General features: G+C 58.3%; 1 protein-coding gene across 6 annotated transcripts; it reads right to left on the bottom strand.

Annotated features, from left to right (window-relative positions):
- Nucleotides 1-6,797: 6,797 nt before the first annotated feature.
- SLC29A1 (solute carrier family 29 member 1 (Augustine blood group)) lies at nucleotides 6,798-19,245 on the bottom strand. 6 transcript variants are annotated; one of them, XM_066251514.1, is made up of 14 exons: nucleotides 19,108-19,245; nucleotides 15,003-15,109; nucleotides 13,771-13,859; nucleotides 11,710-11,791; nucleotides 11,395-11,597; nucleotides 11,154-11,293; nucleotides 10,552-10,686; nucleotides 10,379-10,476; nucleotides 10,161-10,239; nucleotides 9,098-9,192; nucleotides 8,723-8,831; nucleotides 8,406-8,491; nucleotides 7,861-8,060; nucleotides 6,798-7,449 (listed from the first exon to the last, which is right to left on the bottom strand). In XM_066251514.1, exons 3-14 carry the CDS (start codon nucleotides 13,797-13,799, stop codon nucleotides 7,338-7,340), a joined length of 1,368 nt encoding a protein of 455 aa, XP_066107611.1. In that variant the 5' UTR covers nucleotides 13,800-13,859; nucleotides 15,003-15,109; nucleotides 19,108-19,245; the 3' UTR covers nucleotides 6,798-7,337. The 6 variants fall into 6 exon arrangements, with proteins under 6 accessions (XP_066107611.1, XP_066107591.1, XP_066107601.1 ...); XM_066251494.1 differs by lacking the exon at nucleotides 19,108-19,245 and adding an exon at nucleotides 17,225-17,401 and having other exon boundaries at nucleotides 14,987-15,109; XM_066251504.1 differs by lacking the exon at nucleotides 19,108-19,245 and adding an exon at nucleotides 17,225-17,401 and having other exon boundaries at nucleotides 13,771-13,856; nucleotides 14,987-15,109.
- Between the last annotated feature and the right edge of the window lie 209 nt (nucleotides 19,246-19,454).

Below are 19,454 nucleotides of genomic sequence, written 5' to 3'. Positions count from 1 at the left end.
GCTGGAGTGTGGGATCACGGATATGATCCCATCGTCACTGGCTTGAGCAAGGGGTCACTGGCTCGACTGGAGCCCCCCTCCCCGTGTCAAGGCACACATGAGAAAGCAATCAATGAACAACTAAAGTGCCACAATGATGAGTTGATACTTCTCATCTCTCTCCCTTTCTGTCGGTCTCTCTCTCTCTGTCTCTCTTGCTTAAAAATTTTTTTTTAATTATCCTTTAATAATGTTGTAGACATACAATGTGATATGCATAATATTGGCTCCTTTGTATTTGAGACTACTTTTGTAATTTAGGTGGCTAATATTTACAAATGCTCCATGCATCTTTGAGAAAAATATATATTATCTTTTTTGGGTTTAGGTCTACGTATGTTAAATCTATTAAGTGAAGCTAGATAACTGTGTTGTTCAAAACAGACTGACACTTAGAGACTCCACAGGACATACCTTGGAGAAAGGAGAGGCTGAAGTTGAGGAGGTCAGAGAGGGTGGGGAAGAGGCATGGTGTACACCTTTTCTGGGATAGAATTACAGAATGTGGGCGCTAAGAGGGAGGGAGGAGTACTAACCTAGGCTGCAAGGGTGGGGAAGTTCGTTTTGGGCATGTTGTGCAGAACGGAGGCGAGACGTCCAGGAGCCAGAGGCAGATGGCAAGAGCCAAGTCACTCAAGGGAGAGAGGGGAGGCCAGAATATGTGATCTCAGCCACTTGGAATTATAAACTGTGTGTCTTTGGTAGTAACTTGCTCTATTAATACACATATGATGGAGTCTTGGCTCTCCAAGGGCATAGGATCAGTGGCCTAAGAGGTATGACTCAGTCCTGTCTACCTGCCACTGTCAGCCCAGCCCAAAAATGTGTGTGTGTATGTGCCGTGTTGTGTCTCCTTCCTGCCATCATGACCGCCAGGCAGCCCTTTCTGTCTTGGGTGTTGCTCAGTGTTCCGGGTTCCCTTTGACAAAGAAAGTAAAACTTAACCCCAAATCAGTTCAGCTCAGAGCAGGTTGTTGGCAGAGGAAGGTGCAGGAGGCAGCACCAGAAAGAACCCTGACCTACTTAACTGTTCTACCTGCCACCTCTTCACTGTGGGGCGCAAGTCACTCCTCAACGTGCAGGGCCAAACTGACTGGATTTCTGGGTCAGGTACTGGGCCCAGTGCCTGCACCCAGATAAGGGACTGGGAGTGCTCCTGGGAGGAACTGAGACCAGATGTCAAGAAGGACTTTGCTGGTATCACCTGGGAAGGATGACATGGGAGTGCAGGATGCTGGGACACTCGGAATCCCTGGGGTTGTGAAAAGAGATGCTTCTCTGGAATGTTTTGGAGGCAGGGGAAGAAGACGCAGCAAGTTTGCTTTAAGGTACAACGTGGTCACATGAGGTCTTGTGCATGCGTGCACGTCAGAGATATTTACCTGGTGCTTGGCAGTTTACAAAACATTTTTCCATCTTTTACCTACCTCTTCAGCCTCGGTTTTCTAGCGTGAAACGGGCATAACAGTAGCCGGCATTTTATAAAGTTATAAACAGATCATAGGAGATAATTTATGATTAAGATGGTGAGCAGAGTGATAGGTAAAAGTAATAATTGTTATTCATTATCTCAGAGGAGTTTCCCAACCGGAAAGGTAGGCAGGGCAGTGTTACTATCCCAGCTTTACAGATGGGTGTCTCTAAGCTGGAAAGTGCCTGGGTCGAGGTCACTCGGAGAAATGACAGTCTGGTCTCCTTGGTCCGGGGGTCAGAAGCAAGGGCCGCGTGGGTTGGGACCTAGCTGCCGCCAGGGGGCGCGCAGAACGGGTGACACCACCCTCTTCGCCTTCCCCTCCCCCATCCCTCCCCGGTTGTTTCCGTCCCTCGTGACCCGCCCGGCTCCACAACTGTGGGTCTCCGGTTGTCCCGCGCCAGGCGGGGACCCGAGTGGTGATTTGCACTGGGAATAGCTGCGGTGGGGGGAATGAGCTTGGTTCTCAAAGCTCCGTGGGGCTGGAGGTGCGGGGTAAGGGAACCAACCGCATGTAGGGAGGAGCAACGAGCCATTGGTGGGGGGCAAGCCAGCGTTCAGTGCTGACGCTCATTTTAATGACGGCGCCGCGCGTCTCTAGGGTCCTCGCCTTCTGTGTCCAGGCTTTCCCGCAGACTCCCCTAATTTCCTTAGCAGGTTCACAGGCAGGTCACTCTGCTTTAAGAACAAGGAGCTGGGTCACAGAGGGTGAGTGATTGTCCAGAGTCTTGTCCAGTGTCCCACAGCTGGTACCTGACAGGCCCCAAATGGAATCCTAGGCTCTGAATCGGAACCACCCTGCAACCGCATAGAAAGGCCTGGGAAAAGGTAGCTGTCATAGGCTTGTGCTCCCACTTTGTGGGGCCCCCGCTGGTCGCTTAGCATTGGCCTTAGTCTGCAGCCAGCAGGCCAAGTGGCTCATTGACAGGGAGCACCAGGGCGGAGGGGTGTGGGGAGCTCTGAGCGAGCACATCCTCTCTGGGCTAAGGAGCCAGGTCATGTGGAGACAGCCCAGCTAGGACACAGGCCACTGATGGAGCAGATGCGTGGGTGGGGGGGGCGTGGCTCTGCCTGGCTGAGGTGTCCATCAGAGCACCCACTGCCAGCTTGCCCAGGGAACTGACGGCCTCACTGCCAGCCTGCCCCCGTCAGGGCCGCTGGCTGACCTCCCGCAGACAGCCGCTCCTCCAGTCTCAAGATGTGTTTCAGGCAGGGCCTGCTGGCCAGAGCGCAGGGCTCTCTCGTAAAAAAAAATAAAAAAAATTGTTTTAATTGATGGATGTTTTAGAGTGGAAAGGAGGGAGGAGAGAGACATTGATTTGGTGTTCCACTTATTTATGCATTCTCTGGTCGATTCTTCCTCTGACTGAGGACGGAACCTGCAACCTTGATTTATCAGGGCTATGCTCCAGCTGAGCTACCCTGCCAGGGCTGCACAGGGCTCTCTTTAAAGTGACTGCATTTCTCTGTGCACATCCATTTTGAATCACTATTCTAGTTTTCACATTTTAATAATATTCTCAGTAACTTGTCCTGTCAAGCCACCCCTCATTTTACTGCCCTTACCGTCCTCTTTCCATATTCACCTCAAAGAATATACAGATACATTCATCATTAGTTACACGGGAGGTCGGGTGCTCATTTTACTGGGACTCTTAGCTTTCCAAATGTTTAAAGCCCAAGCATTGACCATATGACTAAACTAGAGGGAAATGTCTGTGTTGTAATGGCAGCCACCGGGGAAAGACAGCAGCTGAAATCAGGCTGATACTTCGGGCAGAAATGTCACATGGAAGGCGATGACCAGCTTGAGTCACGACAGAATCAGGGACACCTGGCTAAGTCTCATGCTCAGACCTCCCCACCTTACAGGGAGGAAAGTGATGAGGCCCAGAAGTCTGACAGGTGGTATTGCATGCAGTGCGCCCCCTTGTGGGTGGAGCCATCACTGCAGTTTAGCAGGCAGGACCCTGGGAGCTGCTTTTTCTTTCTTTTTTTTTTTTAATGCTCTTTTTATTTTAATTTTATTTTTTTTACAGAGACAGAGAGTCAGAGAGAGGGATAGACAGGGACAGACAGACAGGAACGGAGAGATGAGAAGCATCAATCATTAGTTTTTCGTTGTGCATTGCAACACCTTAGTTGTTCATTGATTGCCTTCTCATACGTGCCTTGAGTGCGGGCCTTCAGCAGACCAAGTAACCCCTTGCTCGAGCCAGCGACCTTGGGCTCAAGCTGGTGAGCTTTTGCTCAAACCAGATGAGCCCTCACTCAAGCTGGCGACCTCGGGGTCTCGAACCTGGGTCTTCCGCATCCCAGTACGATGCTCTATCCACTGCGCCACCGCCCGGTCAGGCAGGGAGCTGCTTTTTCTAAGCTCCACTCGCTAGGCATCCATTTTTCAGGTGAAAACATTGAGGTCAGGAGAATGGAGGTGAATGACACTACATTGTTTTTTGTCATTTGCTTTAGAAAGCCTCCTGCCCTCTGGGAGGAGTCTGAGACAATATTTTTGAGAAAAATATTCTATATAGTAATATTCTTCAACATCAATGGAACTACAGAAAGACTTAAAATGACTAACCTAAAGGTCTTTTCTTCATTCAAATCATTGCTGGGCTTGATGAGCTGACAACACCCATCGCCCTCCGGGGCAGAGGCAGGGAACTGGCGCTGCCTGACACAGGGCGGGAGGCAGGCCTGTGAAGACCGTGGGAAGAGCGTGCAGGTGCAGGAAGCAAACCTCCCTCGAGTACTTCCGGGAGCCAGGCATTGCTCTTGTACAGGCTTCGAATCAACACAGGAATAGAACAGACTCCAACCGGAAAAACGTTTGGTAGCTGGAGGAAGATAAGAACATGATAAAAGATGTCACCAAGTTACAAAAGTTCTGAGGCGCAGAGGGGAAGAAATGACACAAAGTGGCTGTTGCTGGTGGAGGGTCTGGAAATCCAGGGAGGGGGACCGGCATCCAACTGAACTTTCCAGGTTATCCTGTGGCCATGTGTGGGAGGGGCTTGAAGGACACGTGTGGGAAGGGTTTGAAGGACACGTGTGGGAAGGGTTTGAAGGACACGTGTGGGAAGGGCTTGAAGGATACGTGTGGCAGGGGCTTGAAGGACACGTGTGGGAGGGGCTTGAAGGAGACGTGTGGGAAGGGTTTGAAGGAGACGTGTGGGAAGGGTTTGAAGGACACGTGTGGGAGGGGTTTGAAGGACACGTGTGGGAGGGGCTTGAAGGACACGTGTGGGAGGGGCTTGAAGGACACGTGTGGGAGGGGCTTGAAGGACACGTGTGGGAAGGGCTTGAAGGACACGTGTGGGAAGGGCTTGAAGGACACGTGTGGGAAGGGCTTGAAGGACACGTGTGGGAAGGGCTTGAAGGACACGTGTGGGAGGGGTTTGAAGGACACGTGTGGGAGGGGTTTGAAGGACACGTGTGGGAGGGGCTTGAAGGACACGTGTGGGAAGGGCTTGAAGGACACGTGTGGGAAGGGCTTGAAGGACACGTGTGGGAAGGGTTTGAAGGAGACGTGTGGGAAGGGCTTGAAGGACACGTGTGGGAAGGGCTTGAAGGACACGTGTGGGAAGGGCTTGAAGGACACGTGTGGGAAGGGCTTGAAGGACACGTGTGGGAAGGGTTTGAAGGACACGTGTGGGAAGGGCTTGAAGGACACGTGTGGGAAGGGCTTGAAGGACACGTGTGGGAAGGGTTTGAAGGACACGTGTGGGAAGGGCTTGAAGGACACGTGTGGGAAGGGTTTGAAGGACACGTGTGGGAAGGGCTTGAAGGACACGTGTGGGAAGGGCTTGAAGGAGACCTGGACAAGAGTCCCGAGAGTCCAGGCAGGAGGTGGTGACAGGACCCGGGGAAGAGACCTCAGCCCTGAAGGGCTGCCGGTGAAGGAAGGGGTCCATAGGACTCTCGGGTTTGTTGGGTGCAAATGGGCTGGCTGGGAGGGCTGAGGGAGGCTGGGGAGTGCAGGTCTAGCTCAGCCTGATGCATCGCCGAAGGGCACTGCATAGACTGCAGAGTACTCAGGGAACTCCTCTTTGAACCTGATAGGAAAGAAATACCTGGTTTTTTACCAACCTCAGATCTGTACCCTGGTTTGACTCAGAGTCCATGGACTCCAGTGCCCCGTATGACCTACTTAACTACCCCTTAATGAGGCCTGAAGCCTTCAATCCAATGAAACTGAGAAACAAAGCCCAGAGAGGTGCCAACTCTGTAGCGTCTTCTAATCAGGGATCAGTGAGGTGGGGAAGGAGCGTCCACAGTGGCCCGAGCTCTGGTCCCACTTTGTCAGGAAGTCATTTTTGAGAAAGGGGACCCAGTGGTATGGCCACTCATGACCCACGCCATCCCACCTCTCCCTAGACCAGAGTTTGGGAAGAGAAGGGGAGGGCCCAGCCTCAATGCAGGACATGTAGGCCTCTTGTTCCCCAGGAAGTCTGGGATTTGGAGTCAGGGCAGAGGACCAGGTCGGGGAGAACCCTCGGGCGCAGCCTGTTCTTGCCAGGAGGTGTGGGAGTACAAACAGGAGCCGGGGTCGGGGGGTTTGCAGGGGGAGAGCTGGCCAGTGTTGCAGAACTCATCCCAGGGACTGAAGAGTGAGAGCAGAGCGGAGGGCATGGCAGTGAAGACAGAAAAGCGAAAGGAAGGTGCTGTCTGCATTCCCAGGCCTATGGAGGAAGGAACGAAGCAGCAAAGAAAAACCTTTCCTGGTCTCAGTGAACAGTCTGGGTGTACTGGATCCAGGCCTGTCCCTCCTCTGGGGCCCCAGCAGGGGGCACTACAGCTCCTTTGAGACTGAGGACTAACCCCACCCTCACCCTCAGCCTTGGACCCAGGCCCGGTGCTGGCCAGGACCCGCTGGGCCTCGCTCATCCCCCCGGACTCAGGCTGCGTCCCTCTACCCTTTCCCTGTCCCCCCTCTGGGGCCCCAGCAGGGGACACTACAGCTCCTCAGTGAGACTGAGGACTAACCCCACCCTCACCCTCAGCCTTGGACCCAGGCCCGGTGCTGGCCAGGCCCCGCTGGGCCTCGCTCATCCCCCCGGACTCGGGCTGCGTCCCTCTACCCTTTCCCTGTCCCTCCTCTGGGACCCCAGCAGGGAGCACTACAGCTCCTTTGAGACTGAGGACTAACCCCACCCTCACCCTCAGCCTTGGACCCAGGCCCGGTGCTGGCCAGGACCCGCTGGGCCTCGCTCATCCCCCCGGACTCAGGCTGCGTCCCTCTACCCTTTCCAGGGCACGAAGCCATGGCTGGAGAACACAGGGAGCCGTGGAGGAAAATAGTTTATTGTCGGCCTCTGAAGGCACCTGGTTTCTGTTAAGTATAAAAAAAGGCAGTAAAATGGCAACTGTACAAATGACAAGATAAACACAAGGAGAGGGACGGGGAGAGGTTGGAGGAGACACGGGGGAAGGAGGGTACAAACATCAAACCAGACCTCAGAACAGACGGTCCTGGCCTCCAGCCACCCTGGTCCAGGCACACACACACACTCTCTGAGCCAAGGAGCCTCTGCTGTCCGGCTCGGCTAGAGGGCTGTCGGGGCCAAGGTGCGGGAGTCCGGCACATGCAGAGGCTGCGTCCCCTCCCTTGACTCTGACCCGTAGGCCCACACTGTCCCCAATGTCCACTGAGACGCTCCCTCCTCAGGGCCTGAACATCAGGCCCAGCAGAGGCAGCGAGAAGGCAGAATTCAGCTAGAAGAGAAAATGTCCAGCTCAGCCCTGCCCATCCCTGAAGGATAAGGAAGGGGCAGGGGCAGGTGACTGGTGCAGGCGACCGAGGCAGCCCTCTGTCCGTCCATGGTCACACAATTGCCCGGAACAGGAAGGAGAACACAGCCCCCAGCGCCAGGCCCAGAGAGAGGAAGAAGGCCATGATGGCTCCAGCTGTCTCCGCCTCCGCCGGCTTCACTTTCCTGGAGGAGGAGGCAAGGCGACCTCAGGACGGCCCCCACTCCAGCCCAACCCCAGCCCAACCCGGCGTGTCGGGTGGGGAGGCTTGCCTCAGCACCCAGTTCTGCTGACCAACCCATCCTACTTCCTACCCTCATTCTGGCTTTGCCCTCTAGGGGGAACGTGTCCTGTCCTGGGATTCTCTTCCTCCTTCCCCGGGAGCCCCCTCCCACATCCCTACCTACACCCACATAAGCCTAGGCACCCCACCTTTGCACTCCCCGCCACGACCCCTTCAACCTAGGTGCCTCTCCCCGGGGGGGGGTCCTCTCTCGGCTTGCAAACCGTAAGCTCCGGGATCGGGGAGTCTCCTTTGCCCTTTCTCCCTCTGCTGAATGTCCCCCACGGAGCGCCAGACCCTGCCCGACACTCACTTGGGCCCGAAGCACATGCAGAGACTGGCTAGGTAGCCGTTGGAGAAGGCGAAGGCGGCCATGAAGATGATGAACCAGGCATCGTGCAGAAAGACCGCAGGCAGGTACTGGTGCTGTTTGATGTTGCACAGCATCAGCAGGGGCACAAACACCAGCCGGGCCAGCACCAGGCTCGGCAGCCATCGACTGTCCTTTCCAGGCTGTGGGGAACGGGCAGCAGCTCAGCCGGGCGGCCCCCAGACCTTCACGTGGAGCCCCTCAGGATCTACATTAAAACCTCAAAGCCGGGTTACCCTGATGGGTACTGATGGAGAGGGGAGACTATGGAACCTTCTGGAACGCTGGAAATGGTCTCCATCTCGACCTGGGTAGTGACTGTGCAGGGGATATGTATAGAGTTGTTAAGCTGTACACCTAACTATACACAATGTCTTGGTTTTTAAAAAAGCACAGTCCCCTTGTCCCCATATTGTTTTGGTGCCCCTTCTGGGTCTCAGGGTAGACTCTTCTCTTTCACAGGGCGGAGTGCCCTCTTCTTCACTTACCCACATGGTTACGGCCGTGAGGCTCCGGCCCAGCCAGTCAAAAACATTGAAAGTCAAGAAACAAGACACAGGGACGAAGTAGTGTTCTGGAAAACAAAGAGTACACGAGGGGATGGTTATGACGTCCAGAGCAGACTCAGCAACCTTGACCCTCACCGGGCTGTGTGCCCCAGCCGCAAAGTGGACAAGACGCTTTTAGGCCAGGAAAGGGCGAGTGGACCAGGAGAGTCCACCCGAGGAGACGGCAGCTCAGGGTCCCCCCCTCCCAGTCCTGCAAGAGGCCATCCATCCCCATCCTGGGAGCCCAGGGTCCTCACCCCAGGCACTTTTGCCTGCAATGCTGGACCGGACCTCAGAGGTGACGGCGGGAAACACCCCAATGGTGACCGTGAAGATGAAGCAGACGGAGAGAGCCGGGACTAAGATCTGGAGGAAGGGACCCAGGCCCGCGTCTTCAAGGCGGTTGTGCGTTAAAGAACAATCTCTCTCTCTCTCTCTCTCTCTCTCTCTCTCTCTCTCTCTCTCTCACACACACACACACACACACACACACACACACACCTGGGAGAGTGGCCAGTCTCAGGTCAGAAAGGGACGGGATGGATGTGGGACTGGGGGGTGGGTAGGCGGGGGAGGGACGAGGAGAGAAAGAGGATGAGGAGTGGAGGGCAGGGCACCCCGTCCCCACGCACACTTCTGAGGATGACCCGGATAGAGTGGCTTTTGCTGGGCTGACTGCTGGGGGCCAAAACTCCAGACTGCGCCTGGCCTGCTCTCGGCTCCTCTCCTGGGGGATGACAGGTTGCAGAAGGGTCTTCAGGTTGGAGGAAAGCCAGAGCAACAGAAAATGACACAAACAATTCCCCCAAAGGGCTGGAGTTGGTTGGGGGCGAACACCCTCTCAGTGCACAAAACACCCTAAAACCTAGGCCAGACCTCCCCATAATCCTCGCAGTGCCAGGCCCAGGGTCCTGACCTCTCCCCAGAGCCTTGGCTCCTGTTACACCTGGTACAAAATCTGGGACCGCTTCCCACCGCCCTCAGGCAGTCCGGGTCACCCAGGATTGCCCCTGCCTCAGTTCCCCCAGCTCTCGTTCCCACTGTCCCCTCAGCCCACCCCACCTCCTGGTTCCTCCGCCTCATCTCTGCCAGGAAACGGTGTGTGCCCAGTCCTGCCCTCTGTGCCCAGCTGCCCCCTGCCTCAGTTCCCCCAGCTCTCGTTCCCACTGTCCCCTCAGCCCACTCCACCTCCTGGTTCCTCCGCCTCATCTCTGTCAGGAAACGGTGTGTGCCCAGTCCTGCCCTCTGTGCCCAGCTGCCCCCTGCCTGCCTCAGTCCCCCAGCTCTCGTTCCCACTGTCCCCTCAGCCCACCCCACCTCCTGGCTCCTCTGCCTCCTCTCCGCCAGGAAACGGTGTGTGCCCAGTCCTGCCTTCTGTGCCCACCTGCCCCCTGCCTGCCTCAGTCCCCCAGCTCTCGTTCCCATTGCCCCCTCAGCCCACCCCACCTCCTGGCTCCTCTGCCTCCTCTCTGCCAGGAAACGGTGTGTGCCCAGTCCTGCCCTCTGTGCCCAGCTGCCCCCTGCCTGCCTCAGTCCCCCAGCTCTCGTTCCCATTGCTCCCTCAGCCCACCCCACCTCCTGGCTCCTCTGCCTCCTCTCTGCCAGGAAACGGTGTGTGCCCAGTCCTGCCCTCTGTGCCCAGCTGCCCCTGCCAGGAGGTTGCCCTTCAACCCAGCTTCCCCGGGCTGTTCGGACCTTTACTAAGGAGGTCCAGCTTGGTCTCCTGCTCCCCAGGCCCTTCGAGCTTGAGTTGCTGGTAGTAGCGGTAGAATTCCTGTTGTGTGAGAGACGGACGTGGACTCAGAGGTGGGCTCTCCACAGTCCCCGCCTCCCCCAGGTTTCGGCCTCAGAACGCCCGCTGCCCAGAGCCCCGGGCTCCCCTGACCCCACGCCCCTGCCTTTCTCCTGCTCACCAGCCGCGGAAGTCCCAGGTAACAAATGATGGTCAAGACGATGACCCCGCAGGCTGTGATGAAATAGCCAAAGGCACTTTCTGACAGCTCCGAGCCACCTGGGCGAAGGGGACGAGTGGTCAGACAGGCTCCACCCTCCTCCCCACAAAAGGCAGACAGACGGCAAGACTTACTGGCAATGGCGCAGATCATGGCCACCGAGGCGAAGATGCCCGCCAAGCCCTGGCCACTCATGATGGGGGCCGTGTAGCTGGCAGGCAGGAGGCCAGCCAGACCAAACAGGCTTCCCTGCAGGATGGCACCGAATGCTGGAGGAACAGGGTGGGCATCAGCGGGGCTGTGGGACTCGCTTCAGCCGGGGGCAGTGGGGGCTCAGGGCAAGACAGGCTCCTTGACCTCCTGCTTTCCTGCCAGGGAGCCCCGCCCCTTGGCGGCCCCTCTCCCCCACCCCTCACCCCTAGCCCTGTTCTGGGGCCTGCTCAGGCCTCTGAACCCTCACTGCCCACAGCACCCATGTCCTCGGGGGCTCAGGGCAAGACAGGCTCCTCTAACTCCTGCTTTCCTGCCAGGGAGCCCCGCCCCTCGGGCCCCTCCCCCCCACCCCTCACCCTTAGCCCTGTTCTGGGGCCTGCTCAGGCCTCTGAACCCTCACTGCCCACAGCACCCATGTCCTCGGGGGCTCAGACGGGCTCCTCTCTGCTGACTGCGGATCTGAAGGGAGGGGAGGGGTCAGTGGGAAGGTCTCTGGCCCGGGGTCCCTCCCAGCCCCGCTTACAATTAATGAGCATGATCTTGACCATGGTGATGACGAAGAAGGGCAGGGCGTCCAGGTGCACTTTCACCAGGACAGCGGTGATCAGGAACACCAGCAGGATGGCCACCAGGCTGCCCAGGATCCGGACGGACGGGGGGATCCTGCGGAGAGGCCGAGGCGGCCGGGAGGCGTAGGTAAGGCAGGTGTCCAGCCCAGGGCCCGCAGGAGGCCCCCAGGGGCCGGGCTGGGTCTGGGCGCTCACCTCTGATGCAGGAAGGAGTTGAGGCAGGTGAAGACCAGCAGGGGCAGCATGGCACACAAGGTCATGACATTGTTGAAGATGGTGCTCAGATAGCTCCGCTTCGGAGAGGACGCCGTGGGGGTGGCCAAGGCCTGCACGTTCCTGCTCGCCTCAGCAGCGACCAAGGACATATTCTGGGGCTGGTCCAGGCGGGTTGTGAAATACTGCGGGGATGCAGAGAGGAGCGCTGGAACCTCTGTCCCTGTGCCCAGGAGAACAGAGCCAAGCCCTGAGTGCCCAGTGGACATGCCCCTGGAGCCCCGGCCCCAGGCTCACCAGGGTGGCTGTCATGAAGAAATTCCAGGGGAGCAGCGTCCCCAGGCCCAGCATGAAGAAGATAAGCCAGACGGCCTTGTACCTGGGGGGGGGGGAGGAGAGAGGAGCCAGGTGACCCACCACGCCACCCTCCTTCCCAGATCAAACATGTCCCACCACACCACCCTCCTTCCCAGATCAAACATGTCCCACCGCGCCACCCTCCTTCCCAGATCAAACATGTCCCTGTCCTGACCTCCAGGCTCTCAGGCTACCCAGGGCATAGGGCATCGTGTTTGTGTCCACGTGCATGTTTCCCCTGGGGGGGGGTGTGTGGACAAGGAGGTCTCCCAGGATAGGGAAAAGGGCCCAGCGGAGTCCAGAGGGGGAGGACAGGGACACGGGGCTGAAAGGCATGGCCACGGGACGGTGGTTCTCAGTCCCTGAAGACTCAGGGGACCCTGCGGGCTTGGGAACCAGTGTGACCCCCACATCCGGAGGTGGCTTTGGAAATCCTGCTATAAAGGCTGGGGGTGGCGGGTGAGTGAGAGAGCAAATATCAAGTATCCTCCACCCCTGCCTGCCGAGCAGGCTGGAAGTGATTATGCAGTCTGGGCAGAGCCTGTGTGGCTCCCCAAAGAGGAGCCTGAGGTCAGGAAACTCCCACACCATTCTGGACCTAGTGGGGCCGGCAGGCGGGGTGCCTTGGGGCAGCTGGGAAATGAGGGAGCTGTTTTTTCCGGGCCCAGACAGAACCGGCTTTGTAGGCCACACCACCTAGGGTCGGCCAGGAGGTATCCGGCCACTGGATGTCAGCTGGGCCCCAGAGTATAAATAAGTGCGGCCCCAGCGTTTGCCAGGGCACAGTCCCAAAGCCCACACCCCAGGGTCAGCCCCCCCCCCCCCCCCCGTCTCCAGATATTTCTGCCATACCGTCCCCACCGCCAACATCTGCTTTCTTCAGAGATGGCAAGGACAAAGCCCAAGGGAGCGAGGGCAGGTCTGGCCAGAGCACAGGGCCTGGCCGCACACAGGGCGGGCCTGGGGGAGTGACCCAACTGGACAGGTCTGAGTCACTACAACTGCAGCCCCCTAACTCCTCATAGGTCCCTCACCTTGAAATAGAGAGCTAAGGGCTTGATTTAGAGACGCAGGACGAAGGGAGACACTCCCAGCCCAGGCTACATAGGACAGAGGGTCGGAGTGGGGCCGGATGAGTGCAGAGGGAGACGGAGAGCGGGGCAGAGACCACCAGGAGTGGCAAGGCCGGGAAGGGGCCGCCAGGCAGCCCGGGAGCAGGAACGGCAGAGGGAGCCATCCTGCGCCTATACTTACCGTCTCCTTCAACTCTCCCATCCCAATAACCCTCATGTCTGTTTAATTTAACGAGTGGGAAACGGTCTCAGAGGGAGCAAGCTAAGTACCCCAGGACCCACAGGCGGGAGCGATCTGATTCTGTGGCCTCTGGCACAGGACGGAGTCAGAGTGGGCAGGGAGAGGTGATGGGCTCCAGGCCTGAGCTGAAGAGCTCTGGACCTGAGGCATGATAACTTCATCAACTTTCTCGGGCCCCAGACTCCTGGAAGAACTTGAATCAGGCGACAGCGTCTTCCCCCAAAACACATCTGCACGGTCACACGTGTGGGTCTAACTGGAGGGATGCCGCAGGCTCCAGAGGCGCAGAAGTGCGAGGGAGGTCAGAGCGAGGACCAGGGTGAGCCAAGGGCACGGGAGATAGAGGCCACGCTGAAGGAAGGGCAGCGCTGCCAGGCGGGCTCCCGAATGGGGGGCGCTGCCAACTGTGTCCCTCCTGCGGGGGGGCCGGCAGGCTGGAGAGCCCCAGTGGAAACGCTGACCGGCCAGGGAGGGGCTGCCGCCCACCCACCGTGGCCCTGCAGTACACACCCCAGCCAGCACCCAGCCAAGGCAGGCTGGGCCCCCAGCCCTGGTGCGGACCTGACTCAGCGCCCTGACTGGAAGGCCAGCCAGCAGTGACAACCCCAAATTCCCAAAGACACTGCACCCAGCCCCCTGAATGCCCATTTCCGCTCCCCTGGGTCCCCAGCCCAGGTCTCCGCGTACCTGTCCTGAGGCTGGTGACTGGTTGTCATGGTGACGGCGGTCTTGATCTTGGTCTTGCCTGGCTGACCGCTCTCTCCCTCTGAGGCTTGCTGGGGGCAGAAGCAGTGTGAGGCCTTGTCTTGCCTTATTTCCCCACAGGCTTCCCCAGGCTCTTGGGGGTGGGGGTAGGAGGGGCAGGGCAGACAGAGCTGGCCAGCCGTGGAGTCCAGAGGACCCCCTCCGGGCCCTGCTGCTTGGGACTGCCCAGCCTGAGCCCCCGGCCAGTCCTGTCGGCCGCCCGCCTGCTCCAGCGCTACCTGGCAGCAGGCCTGGCCCAGCCGCTGCCGCTATTTTTACCCAGCAGCGAGGCCGTGTGTGAGCTGGGAAAGCGGAGGGTGGAGAGCAGGAGGGAAGGAGGAGGACGTCTGCTTGAGAGAGAGGCAAGGCAGGCAGAGGCAGGACAGGGATGAGAGGGGTCAGGGACAGTGACAACAATGGAAGAAGGGACAGGAGGGGGAAACGAGGGAGATAGAGCAGAGAAGGGGAGGGGGGAGGGCACACAACAAACATCTGCAGGAGCAGCAGCCACAGGGGATGATGACTGAGGTCGAGCCAGGGAGGCGGCCCCTTCCAGGCCCTCTCTGTTAGGTCTGACCTCTCCACCCTCCCAGGCAGCCCCTGGGTTCATGGCTAAGGTGGGCTCTGTCTGCAGGGTGGGTCACCTGTGCCCTCCCGGAGGCACCTCTGACTCCAGCTCTGGGCTGGCAGCACCTCAGCCTCCCTTTCCAGCCATTGCCCAGGGACTTCCTAGTTCCTGGTCAGTTTTCCAAGAAAACGCTTCCTGATGGGTGTGGGACACAGCCTTTTCTACAACCTAGGTCCTCGGCTGACTGACCCCTGTCCCCCAGTCTGGCACCAGAGTCACCCCATCCCCCCTCGGTTCCTCTCTCGCTCCCAGGCCCCTGCACTCTTCCCCTTTCTGCGAGCAGACTCGAAGTGAAGGTGGGGGGTGGGGGCACCAGATAACTGCAGTCCCAAAGCGCCGAGCCTCCCTCTGCGGTGACCTCTCCTGCTCGCGCCTCGTGTTAGTTATGTAGCTAGGCCCTCTTTGGCACCAGCAGATAAAATGGCTTTCCCTTCGGATGGCATGGAAACCCAGGCTGGCGAGCGCTGGTGCCCCCCCCCACCACGTGAGGGCCTAGCTCTGGGGCCAGGACTGGCTTCCCATGTTACCCACCTGGGCCAGCACTCACCAGATGCCCAGACTTGCCAGCAGAATGGTCAGAGAAGAGGCCTGGGCCGTCCCTGGGCGGTGGTCCTAGCTCCGGCTCAGGCGGCACGCCTTGTCCATGGGCTCCTCCTGGGTTAGAGTCCAGAATAAAGACAGTGGCACCGGGCACATGGGGAGAGAACCCCCCACGTCTCGCTGTGGGAAGAAGCTGCCCCATTCTGAGAAGCCTCACGGACACTCAACCAGGGAGATAAAAAAACCAGGGCTGCAGCTAGGGAGATAACAGACCCAGCAGTCTCCGCGGGGGGGCTGTGGGGGTGGGTCAAGGCGCAGGTACAGCCTGTGCTCCAGGTCCCAGCCCAAGACACACAGACACCTTCTGGGACCCCATACCTTTAATGGGCTTTTCTACCCATCCCAGTAAGTCCTCTCAACTGCTCCCTGGGCAAATCCCAGACTCTCCAAAGCTGCCTCAGCCCCCTAGCGGCTAGGGCCGAGCCCACCCGGGTTGTAGGACAGGGAGGGGAGGAGCAGACCCACAGGTCTCCATCTGGAGACAGAGAACGTCTTCATTCATCCTTTCAACGAATATTTACAGGGGACCTTTGCAGGCCAGCCAGGCATAGTACTAGGCGCTGGGGACAGAGTGGTGAACAAGTTTTTGCATTTTCTAGAGGGATGAGGGCAAGAGGACTCTATGGGGTTGTGTGTGTGTGCTGGGGGCGTAGACAGAGAAGGCTCAGGACTAGTCTTCTATTAGGGAACAGGGAGGGGAACCCGCAGCTTTTCACAGCAAACTCTGTGTTCCTCCCCCACCTCCACAGGCAAGCTTCCAGGCAGTGCAGTTTCAACCAGACCGGAGACTGGGTGGGGAGAATAGGGTATCTCCCCTTCCTGAGTGAAATGTGCTTTAAGCTCAGAGGAGTCTTCTTTTCAGCCCTGGCCCTCAGCTACACCCCTGCTTTTTGTTCTCAGCAAACTCCCCCTGAGTCACACAATTTGACTCCAGGGGAAGCCCCCTCCCCCTGCCCACATCCTGATATTCACGCCAGCCCAGGTGTTTTATTCTTGCCAGCCTTTGCGAAGCAGCAACCAGGGATTTGATACCAGCTTAGAGCACCTGGTGTACCTCCAGCCAGGCCCTGGCCTGCCTAGGTGGGGCCCTGAAAGCAGCCACCAAACGCAGGCTCCCAGCACCTCTCATCACTCCAGCTTCTAGACACGCCTTTGTGGTAGCATCAAATTCTCCACTCCCAGGATCCCTATGGACCAGCCTGCAGATACCTGCTCTTTCTCTCATAACCACCCATAAGCTAGTTCTAATTGTTTCCACTGAACAGATGGGCCAGCTAAGATTCAGAGAGGTTGAGACTTGTGCCTACCATCACAGAGCTAGTGAATGGGAGATCTGGAATTCAGACTCAACCTGCAGCTTATTCTGCGCTCCTTCTGGGGTGGGGAGGGAGGTATAGGGCGGCTTCCCAGATAGCCCTGTATACTGGGAGGTGGGTGTCCTCTGCTCCAACTAAAGGAGAAAAATAAGGTGGGGGCCAACGTTACCTCCAGCCTGACATGAGTGTCAGGTATAAGGCCCCCCTCCCATTACACACACATCCAGGCATGGAGGGCTCACACTGGCAGGAGGACGTGTGTGTGTGGGGGGGGGGGGGCAGGGGGATGAGTCTAAAGGTTACCAGGGAAATGGGCAGAGGGGCCGCTCCAAGAGGGGTGTGGTGGGACCAGCCCGCAACCTCCACTGTTCTCCTCTGGGAAGAAAACCTAGAGGGGGTGTGCCCTTGCCTCTTCTCTAAATTAAGAAAGGGTCCCGTCTCTGAAAGTAACTGAGGACGCGCAACCAGTAAGGGGAGGCCAGGGACACGACTTCGGCCAATTAAAGGCGGGGGTTAAAGAGACAGCACCTCTGTCTCGCCAGCTGCCCTGACCCAGCATAGTTAGCGGCGTGGCGCCTCCCCTCCCTGTTCCAACAAAATTGATCGAGATTAACCATCGACTCGCCCGCCCTTTACGGAGGTCAGCTCCGCGACAGCCGGTTCCAGGCCCTGGAGCCAGGTCGCCCCCGTCCCGCTAGAGTCCCCTTGCCACGCCACGTTCCCCTACACTGCATCATTTTCCTTCTCCCCGGCATCCCTGCTCCTGCACGCCACGTGCCGCGCTGTTCCCCGCCTGGGACCCACCAGGCGTCCCGTCTGCGGGCAGTGTAGCTGCCAGGCCCGCCGGCCTTACCTCGTGGCAGGCGGGAAGCGGCACCTTATGCCCCAGCGGTCTCCGGACGCCCGGACTCCAGGCCCGGGGCAGCACCTGCTGGGAAGGAGCTCTCCCGCGCTGAGATGCGCGCGTTCTCTACCGCTTCCCGCGCCGGTGGCAGCGCATTCAAAGCCGCCTTCCGCTGGGCCGGCCGGCCCCCGCTGGGCCCGCCTTCCGCTGGGCCCGCCCCGCGCACCCCCGCGCGGCCCCCGCTGCGGCCCGCGCGCTCCCCCCGCGCGACGGAGAGCCACGCGGCGCACTGCTCCTGCCAGCCGCGCTGGGGCTTCGGCCGGAACGGCCCCTCCCCGGGACCTTCGCCCCCCGCCCTCCCCGGACCGCCAGTCCCACACCTAGCCTTGTTATTTCTGTAGCTGCTACCTTTCTGGGCCCGGCGCCGCAGAGCCCTGCCCCATCAGGGAGCACGCGGCATTGGAGAGGATAGCCCACGCGGGAACCTCTCGTCTCCTCCGCGCTGGGGCCGCACAAAGCCTGCAGAACTCATCTCGGGGCTCTCCCAGAGACAAACCTGCCAGACAGGCCCGGGCCTCTCCACTCTATTTCAGATGTGCCGTCATCACTCCCCAAACCCCCTCCCACGCCACTTTCTTCCACACTGCACCTTTTTCCTTTCCAGCGACCGCCTCCCTTTTCAGTGCCATTTTCTTCCTTTCAGACTTATCCCGATCTTGGCTCTTCCGCCCACGACCCCACCACACCTTGGGATCCCTCCGTCATAATCGGTAGAATCAGTGACCTGCGTGTTGGGCTTTCCGACCTCTAATACACAGACACCGTACCTAGACACAAACACACCACCCGCAACTCTGACTTGGACGGGGATGTGTGGCTCTGTGTGTGGGGTGACGGGTAGAGGCACAACCCATTGCTCCCTCATGATTCACCCTTTCTGAATACAGAGCTCTGGAAAGACTGAGGCACAATGGGGGATGGGAAGAGAAAAAGCCCAGAACAGCCTTACATCCTGAGTCCTGGTACTCAGGCCGTCAGGGGCGGAAGCTTGCTGAGTCTGGCTGAGCCCCACATCCTCCACAGTCAGAGGCTGAGGGGGTGGGCAGACTGAGGAGTGGTCAGTCCTTCTTGTACTTCCAAGGGAAGGGGTAAGGATTCCCTCCTCTTTTGTTGATTAGTAAATTTGGGGGAGAGGGAATCAATACCCCTAGGGCAGCCCTCAGAGCCAGAGGACAATACAAGGCTGGAGAGGTGCTGAGGAGGGACAATCCAACCCACTCCCACCCCCACTACCCAAGAGGCCTGTCCCCTGGAGAAGCCACAGACCACAAATTGTCACTTAGGAGTGCCCTGGCTGGGTAGCTCAGGTGGTTAGAGCATTGTCCCCATAAACCAAAGCTGCAGGTTTGATCCTCGGTCAGGGCACATAGAAAAATCAACCCAAAGAACGCATGAATAGAAACAAGAAATTGATGTTTTTTTCTCTCTCTTTCCCTTCTTCTCTCTCTCTCAAATCACTAAGTAAAAAAAAAATATTTTTTTTTTTAAGTAAAAATTTTTTAAATTAAGAGTACGAATATCCTAGGGAGACCAGACTGGGCCCTGAGGAAAGGGCTAGCTTTTCTGTTCCTACACTCCCCAAGCTACTGCAGAAGGGGTATTCCCTGCCTTCCTGCTCCTTATCCCAGAGGCATGACACATCAGCACTCCCAGCCTTACCCACGCAGAGGGCAGGAAGAGGGGAAGCGGTGCTGTTTTTCTAGGCACTGCACCATGGCTTCAGGGCAGCTTCATGTCTGGGGCTCCCATTCCTACCCGGTGTTTGTTGTCTCTCTCTCTTCCTCTCTTGGCCCTCCTCTCCCCTCTTTCTTAGCCTCTGTCTCTCTACCCACCTTCATTGCTCAGCTCTGGGCCTGTGGGGGTGGCAGTCTTTAGTGGTCAGACAGATCCACCAGGCACGGCTAGGCTGGTGGCCAGTGGTTCCCGTTGTGTACAAAGGGCTGGAAGCGGAAAGACACTGGAGGGAAGTGGTGAGGGTCTTAGGCCAGACAAGGGAAGGCTGGTTCCTCTCCACCCCTGTTGAAACCTGGCCATTCCCCTAGAAGGCGACAGCCAGAGCTGTTATTGCTGGAGAGAAGCCCATCTGGACCTCACCCTGTTTGGGCCTACTGCCAGCACCCACAACCCTCCAGGGTGCCTCCCTGGGCAGCAACGATTGCTGGGTGCCAGGGCCCTCTGC

The sequence above is a fragment of the Saccopteryx bilineata genome, chromosome 1 (assembly GCF_036850765.1).
Source record: "Saccopteryx bilineata isolate mSacBil1 chromosome 1, mSacBil1_pri_phased_curated, whole genome shotgun sequence".
Lineage (NCBI taxonomy): Eukaryota > Metazoa > Chordata > Mammalia > Chiroptera > Emballonuridae > Saccopteryx > Saccopteryx bilineata.
Note: the sequence above shows the minus strand (reverse complement) of the source record. Positions and strands in the feature narration are given on the sequence as shown.